At 38.3% G+C, this 8,729-nt stretch overlaps 1 protein-coding gene across 2 annotated transcripts in view; it reads right to left on the bottom strand.

Annotated features, from left to right (window-relative positions):
* Nucleotides 1-1,258: 1,258 nt before the first annotated feature.
* Nucleotides 1,259-8,729, bottom strand: part of PDK1 (pyruvate dehydrogenase kinase 1) — a 30,839-nt gene continuing 23,368 nt past the window's right edge. For both annotated transcript variants that reach the window (XM_039239179.1, XM_039239180.1), the window contains 2 exons: nucleotides 6,138-6,251; nucleotides 1,259-3,914 (listed from right to left, as the gene is read on the bottom strand). In XM_039239179.1, the coding sequence (XP_039095110.1) occupies nucleotides 3,774-3,914; nucleotides 6,138-6,251 (255 nt within the window). In that variant the 3' untranslated portion in view covers nucleotides 1,259-3,773. The remainder of the gene's footprint in view (nucleotides 3,915-6,137; nucleotides 6,252-8,729) is intronic.

The raw sequence follows: 8,729 nt of genomic DNA, 5'->3' as shown, positions 1-8,729 counted from the left end.
GTTGTAAATTAAAAACAAAACAAAACTGGCAATCTAGTCTTTTCCTCTTAAAATCCAATGGTTAGCAATTGCTAAAGAACTGTGAAGGCTCCAGAAAAAAGTGTGCAGTATGTCCAATTTTTCCAAACATGTAAATAGAACCAGAAGGGCAATAGTTTCAAAATGCCCGAACTAGGCAAACCAGCGAGTGGTGTATTCTTTTTTAACATAGATAAAATCCTTCACACCTCGTTATAGAATTTGTTTTAAGCACTGGGCTGTAAGAAAATTAATCATTGGGGCCAGAAGTTAATCACATATAATGAAAAGTTCCGTCAGGAAAAGCCAAGTTTGCAAACGAGCTAACTCAAACCTGATTACCCATCTGTTAAAACTTCGCATTTATGACATAGCAGTTGAAGACATTAAGTGAATTGGTTGGCTGATTTTTGGCTTCCTCTCTGATTGGCCATTCACAGGCCACAAAGCGACAGGAACACTAGTAGTTTGTTTCCTCAGTTCTTTACCTGTGGAGTTTATTATGGAATTTGTTGGACTGGGGCATCTGGGTGGCTGTATTGGTTGAGCATCTGACTTCAGCTCAGGTCATGATCTCGTGGTTCGTGAGTTCAAGCCCCATTTTGGGCTCTGCTGACAACTCAGAGCCTGGAGCCTGCTTCAAATTCTGTGTCTCCCTCTCTCTCTGCCCCTCCCCTGCCCGTGTTCTGTCTCTTCTCTCAAAATAAGCATTAAAAATAATTTTTTTTTAAAAAAAGAACTTGTTGGATTTAACAAAGGGATATGTAGTCATATCCCATTACTCAAAAATTAGATAGGAATCTGTCTTTGACTACATTTAGTTCTAACTTTCCAACTGGTACAGAGGGTGATACTGGTTAAATCAAGACCTTTCCTACAGTTACTTACATTGTGCAAAGTTATTCAGAGAGCACATTAATATAACCTTTCAAAAATCACACAACAGAAGATCTTCACTTATGCAGTAAATCAGTCATCTGTGGATGTTTGGACAATGAAAATGTAGGATAGTTCAAACCATACAGATTCCAACTCTTGCTTTCTCCATTAGAATATACACATTGGAGATCAAGTTCCAAACATTTCCTCTACTGAAGATAGTGAGACTTGGGTGTGAGCCGCCTAGCCACAACATTTTGAATGTTTATAGAACATTGACCCTTGGTGATGGAAGAGATTCTAATTAAAAAAATATAGTTTTAAAAACCTAAATTGACCCCATTAAGTTTCAAAATAAGAGTTGATTCATGTTTTCAGTTTATTCCCACGCACAAAACATTTTATAAAATAATATGGTAGACTTCCACTTCAACATCTTCATGTAAAAACTTCACAGTGCAAGAAAGTGATCACTATTAAGCATGGAGACATCTAAAGCCAGCCAGTAATTTAAGTATAGGGCAGAATATTTTTGCGATTCTTCCTAAAAAATGTTGGCACATTCATTAAATGCCCAGGTTATAAAAACCACTTAGTGTCCACTGCCTATCCTTCAATATATTTTTATAGCTACACGTCATCACATTAAATGCTGGTGGACAAAACAGCCTAAGAATCTAAAAACTTTTCAGGGAGCACAATAATTTGAAACCATTGAGGCGAATGCTACCCCCGAAATATTTTTGTATGTAATTTTTTGTCCATTACCACATAACAAAGTAAAAAAGCTGTTATACCTTAAACAGAAACTAAAGAAAATCATTTCACTTTTCCTTTAAAAACATCATTTCTTAGCTCATAAATAGAGAAAAACTTTAATTTTGGGTGGGGGGAGAGAAAGTGTTTCATAAGTAAAACATCCAAGTTTATGTCAGTTGTACAAATGTCTTATTTAGGAAAGAGAGTATTTTGATTCAAAGGATTCTAAAATATTTCATCATTACAAAAAAGGTGTAATTTAAAGCTAAAAAGTTCTAACACTTTTAACTAATATAAATCATCCACTAGTGTATCCTATTATTTTTCACAGGAGCCATAATTAAGGAATAGATTAGGTAAAAGATCTCTTTTTCCAACATTTGGTCAAATTAGCTAAGAAGCCCTGGGCGATGCACACAACCCTGCATCTCAGGACTCTCACCTCTCAAATGAGGATCCTGGACTAACAGCCCTATTACATTACATCCCTTCCGATTTACAAATGTATACAGAATTGTTAAAACTCGTGTAATCCTTTTGAGAGTGAGGTGTTTTGGCCCACTGTATTTTCCAGATAAAAGTTCCCCATGTTTAAGTAGTAAAGCTGTTCTTTAAATGTTTAAAATCTTACTTTAAATGTATTTTCACTATATTTCCCTGTCACCTTAAAAGATGAGGTATGACTAACAAGATCATCTAACTTCATGGTCTCCCAGACTTGATGGCTGACAGTGATCAGCAGGTAGAGCTCAGGCCCTGTCTCCCATTCTGTGCAACTCTGAACCACCCACTGGGTCTCTAATCAAGGATAATACCACCAGCTCTGTAATTGTTTTAAAGCCCCAGAGAGTTATCGTAATATACCAAAGTATTGGTAAACTACAGATTACTATAGGAATGCAAAGAATTGTTAATAAGCCCTAGTTGAATTTTTCCTGACAACAGAATCTAGACATTTCTTATATGTTCTTTGTCAATACTTGTCCATTTATGATTCTGATCCTTTGGTTACTTTACTGTTCTCATGTAGTCAATTTGTCTCCTGCTTTTAATTATGCTTTTAATTGCACCAGGCCCAAGAGAGCTGGTCTCTCTTGGAGTCTAGAAGTCTGACCTTTCAATAAGTGAGAATCAAAACCTACAGATCTCTTTGTTACTTTAGCAAACGTGGTATCATCACTCACTTTAAAAGAGTGGTTTCCTAACTGGGCGAGGCATTGAACTTGTCTGGGAAGTGTTTTAAAAATTGAGTTCCTGGGCTCAAGCCATAGACAGTATGATTCTGTGTCTGGAGTAGGACCCAGAAAAACTCTCTGTCTCAAAAGTTCCCCCAAGTAATCTCAATCATCTGTTGTTCGATTCTGGGGACTCGCTACTTTTCCCTCAATTTCTTTTCTAGAATTTTAGCAGCTGCTAGTTTGTTTTTAGTATAAAAACTCCCCCCCCCCACAACCCAGCATTAATCACAAGAAGCACATCCAGAGGAGATTGCCTACAATCTTGGCTTAGCTCCACAGGCAACTTATTACAACCCTTTGCAGTGAAATTAAAAAATGATAAATCAACTTCAGAGTGAAGACAACACAGGGAGAGGCTGAAAGGTGGCTGCTGCTACGCTAACAGGGCAGCTGTTCTTGGCCTAACTTACAGTCAGTCACTGGAACATCTGAAGACCGTCTTTTTACAGCTGTCATTACACACTAATGAAAGATGACAGAACTCCAAAAACCAGAAGGATAGCTAACTAATCAGTATTATGAAGAAAATGTTTCTAGCGGACATGAACGAAAAGTTCTTTGAAACACACACAGCTTTCTGTAGAAACCCAAAGACTTCCGTGCTTCTGAAGTCTACCATAAATAAAGTTGACCAAAACTACAGGTGTTTAAAAATATGTTCAATTAACTGTGAAAATATACGTGTAAAATAGGTAAAATTTCAATCCTTTCAGCCTTGACAGACATAAATGGAAGTCACTTTCCATCTGTTCTACCCAAATAGTTAGTTAATTTTGAAAAGAACACATGAAGTATTTGGTATAACGTGGTTCTGAACATCATCCCTTCCAAATTTAACACAGAAGCCACATTTGGATTTTCCAGGTGTCCCGAGCAGATCTAGGCACTGCGAAATGTTGTCATGTCTTTCGGTTCCCTGCTGGGGACGCACCAGTCATCAGCCTCATGGTTGGTGTTGTAGTGTTTCCAGGCAGCTTTGTTGTACACTGGGAGTCTTTCTATTGAGTCTGTGGACAGAGCCTGAAAGAAAAAGCAAGACCTAAAAGTCTGGTGCATTTTTTTTTTAAGAATCCACTATTTGAGAAAATATATGGTGGCAAGAAGTTTGCTACAAATTAAACAATATTTTACTGGATTCTAATTAACTAATCATTGACATCATGTACATACATGGTGAAACAGTGTACGTATTTGAAACAGTTATTTACTAAGTCTGTTGAGCTGCTTGGTGTGCATATTGCTTGAGTGTTTTGTTTGCAGTAATTGTCCAGCCAGCCTGGAGCTGTTGGATTGAAATTTTACACAGGTAAAGGAGATGCCTCTTATAAAAACATGACCCAGAACTTGGTTAATTGGAAAAAAAAAAAAAAAACAGTTAAGTGTAAAAGTATAAAAACTGACAAATGTACTTTAACATATAATTGTACAATCATTTAATAAAATCTAGGGGCGCCTGGGTGGCTTAGTCAGTTAAGCGTCCAACTTCGGCTCAGGTCATGATCTCACAGTTTGTGAGTTTGAGCCCCATGTCGGGCTCTGTGCTGATAGCTCGGAGCCTGGAGCCTGGAGCCTGGTTCAGATTCTGTGTCTCCCTTTCTCTCTGCCCCTCTCCCGATAATGCTCTCTCTCAAAAATAAATAAATGTTAAAAATTTAAAAAAATCATTTAATGAAATCTATTTCAATTATTTGTTAGAAGAAATACTATTTTTTTCAGCAGTCATCCTAAAAACATTGATAAATACAAAACTTTGTCTAAGGCGTCTTGGCTTTTGCTTGAAAAATTCTTGGCCTTGAGTCTGATCCTGTGTTGTCTTCTCCTACCATTAAAGCCACCAACTTCAGTTACAGCATATGTGATTTCTGCATTGTGCATAATTTCATGTTTCCAACATATCACCACCAGTAATTCACTGTTCTATTTCAGCTTCCTATAAATCAGTGGAGTCTGAGATAGACTATGTTCTTCCTGATCATCTTCAAGTTAAGATATTTTAGTAGGATTTTCAACCTTATGCCACAGGTATTCCCTAAGATGTAGAAAATATTGAACAGGAAATTTCTTTCTGATTATGGTAAGGAAGGTCTTTGACATTGATATTAATGATTTTATAAAATTCCTGTCTTCTGTTTTTTCCAAAGTGGAATTAAAAACCCTTCACCCATATATTTTCTTCAAAAATATGCCAGAACTGCCAGAACTCTTTATTCTTCTACAGGTTAGATCAAAAATGTTACATTAAGTAATAAAAATGTTACCTTCATGTTGCCCTTTTAAAGTTACTCAGAATTGAGCTGGTTTAAAAAAAAATTATTATCTTAGAAGAATTTAACCTTTTCAGATAAATTTATTTTTTCCAATATACAGTCTTCAGCATTTCCTATAAAATAGGTGCCATCTAGTGGCCAGACCAAGAAAGTCGAGTCACTACATGAAGTACCGTAGGCTGATGGGGCTCAGCACTCTCTAACCCTGTAAAATATGCTGATCTCTGCATAAACACATGGAACATCACAAGCCAGTGGGCTAACTGCTTCTGCTCCCACCAAGTGAGTATGTATGCAATCACCCGTGCTTGCTCCCAAATCTGCTTTGAACTTCTGTCATTGTAATTACATAATTTAATCAAGTACTGAACAAGCATTGCTTAAACAAAATGCAAAAAAAAGGGCAGGGGTACATTCTTTGAAAACTAAGATGAATGCTTTGGTAAGACTTATGAAGGAAAGTCACATAAAAATTGCCATCAAACCTGAGTCAGAAGATATCTGTAAAGGACTACATATAAATCAAAAAGGATTATGCACTTGATTGTTGCCTTGTTTAAAGAAATCAAAACAATGCATTATAAGTATAGCTCCTGCAAGAAAGACCACTGAGTCTTGAATCTGCAGACTCATATTCAAAGAAAAGACCCTGGCAGTACATCAAAAGATTGGTGGATCAATGTCCATTCATGTGTTTTATATTAAAATTAAATTTCTGTTATTTAACATTTTAGGATTCCCCACTTCAACCTAACTTCTTTTCTGCTAACAACCATAGTCCTGATAATTTCAGATGAGAGCATTTATTTTCCCATAGTCAAAGAGATAACTTGTGAAAACAGATGAGATCCTACATAAAAACTATATTATATTTTAATAGCAATGAGGTAAAAGAAAATTTCATTACAGCTACATATTGGCATCTTTTCTCATAACCAGAAAAAGTATTATTAAATCAAAACGACTATATTATTACCTTAATGTAGATAACTGCATCTGTGCCATAACCCTCTAGAGAATATAGCTTTAGGTCTCCTTGGAAGTACTGGGCATAAAGACGTGATATGGGCAATCCATAACCAAAACCAGCCTGTTTGATGAGAAAAATGAAATTCTATTCAGAAAGCCACACAGTAAAATACTTTTCTAGTTAAAATAAATGCTTCTGAGTATCCCATGGCTATCAGAGCCTGCATCTAAGAGATCATTAATACCTAACTAATAATACTGATCAGGCTGAAGCCTAGTTGGGAACTACATTAGATGACTCCCTGCTGGTCCTTTAAAACTCATTCTTCTTTTTCTGTAGAATGATTCCTGTAGAAGCACACTGCTTTTCTTCACTGCCATGCTCTACAGTATCCCAATACTGCTTTCGGCAATATCATATAAAACATGTTCTTTCTCTTAGCAAGAGTAGAAAAAAGCTTTGTTGCAGGCTCAGAGATACATATATCTTTTGAAATTAATACCATGAAATTCCAGCCTGTGTTCTGAACCTGGATAGATCAATAACAGGTCCACTTTCCTACTCACTGACAAGTCACTTCCCTGATTAAAAACCTTCAAAGCACATCACCACTAACACCATGTCCTTCCCATCGACCATCCCCAACCCACTGCCTTGAGATAAAACTCAAGCTTCTAAAAAGAGCTTTCGAGACCTGATCAGATCAGGTCTCTGCCTCCCACTTTCCAGGCCAGTTGAACCAAATCTCCTGCTCTTAAGTTCCTCAAATGTTAGTTTTCACTTCTGTGTCTTTGTTCATCCTATTCCCAGTATCTGGAATGGCCTTCTTTACCTGAATAAATCCTACAGATTCTTTAATGCAAAGCAAAACATGTGGATAAATGTAAAAACAGTTTTTATCACCAAATCAGATGTTCAATGATATTCCATGTAACACTTCAGTTCAGAGCTTATGTGGATTCAGAAATCAGAATGCTATTAACAAATGGAGGCACTGGCTTTACCTACCTCTATTATTACTTGACTTTTCTAACCAGAGTTTCTGTTTACCCCTCCAAATCAACAGCCCATTCTCCGCATTACTCCTTGCCCTGGGAGGATGGTATCGGTGGATTCCCCTGCCCTCTGCTTCCAGTGGGTCCTGCCAGCGGGGAAGTCTCTAGGAGTTCAGAGGGAGTCAAGTCTGGGTATTTATTCCTCTGCTTCCTTCCTGCTGAGGTGCTCCCCTTGGGGCTGGACCACTTGAGTGTAAGCAGCTGCTCTGTTACTGACTCTTCTTCTGGGTTCTACTAACTTCTCCTTCTCCTGTTGATTCAGGGTGGGGACAGCTACATGCTGCTGGCCCTGGATCCGTATACTATCCCTGCACATAGCTCTGTAATTTGTCTCTGTAAATATGCCTTCCTTGCATTATAATTGGTGTGAGCTATTTCCTTCCTTGGCTGGACCCTGACTGATACATTAAATGGTCCCAGAAATGGCCTCAAGGAAACTGCACAAGCATGTGGCTCAGGATCTTGTGGTACCGGATCTACTTGATCACCTGCCTCTACCACACCCACACACAGGGACTCACAGGGCTTCCCCTATAAACAGTTAACAGGGAAAGAGAACAGCATGGGCCTGGTGCACCAACGACCTATGCAGTTTGCCAGCACCAGCCAAAGTGGTTCGCTCTTTTGCTACGACCTCTCTCAGAGGCCAGCCTTAAAGGTGGCAGTGAAAGTGAATCCTACCAGCGGGAAAAGGTGGAAATGGTGCGGCTACAGGGACTCATGGGCAATGTGGCAAGCAGGCTGGCTGGCTGGTCAGGGACTCAGAAAAAACAAAACTGGGTAACTGACGAAAAGGTCTAGAGAGAAATGTGGATGGTTGTCTCTGAACAGGCGTACAGTGTGAAGACATTCTGTCCATGTAGATGCCCACTAGGAGGTGTCTGCATGGAAGAGGCACTTGGTAATCAGGCAGACGACGAGATGGTCACCTCTGTGGATATCAGGCAGCACTGCTCCAGCTGCGTCCAGTGCTGGCTTACTGGATCTACTTACAAAGTGGCCATGACATGAGCAGGAAAGCTCTGTAAGAGCCTAACAGTGGTCTTGCCCTTGGTAAGTCTGTGTAGATGTACAGAGAAGCCTGTGTCATGTCACACCTCTTGTTTTCTTAAAAATTTACAATAAGTGTTGCATCCGAAATAACAAACACTTATACGGCATTTACTATGTGCTAGGCACTATACAAGTATTTCTCCATATATTAACTCAATCCTCACAATAACTCGATTTTTAAAGTTAGGGAAACTATAGCATTAAAAGTTCAATAATTTCCTCAAATTTACAGCCAGGATAGAGTAGAGTGAGGAATGGAATCAGACAGTTTAGATCTAGAGTCTGGACTGGTATTCTATGCCACTCTTCATAAAAATTCAACAATAGTTATTACAAAGCGGTATATCTAAGAATCTAAGAAGATGCTCATGTTTATTATTTGACCATGTCTGCATGTTGGCACATGGATGCACATGTATCTCAATTTGAGAAGCACCTCCCTGGAATAATCATTTTAAAAGTATGGTGAGAACATGAACTTTTTACAGTT

The sequence above is a fragment of the Hyaena hyaena genome, unplaced genomic scaffold (assembly GCF_003009895.1).
Source record: "Hyaena hyaena isolate Hyena2069 unplaced genomic scaffold, ASM300989v1 scaffold_154, whole genome shotgun sequence".
Lineage (NCBI taxonomy): Eukaryota > Metazoa > Chordata > Mammalia > Carnivora > Hyaenidae > Hyaena > Hyaena hyaena.
The sequence above is the reverse complement of the archived record's forward strand: the minus strand, read 5'-3'. Positions and strand labels throughout refer to the sequence as shown.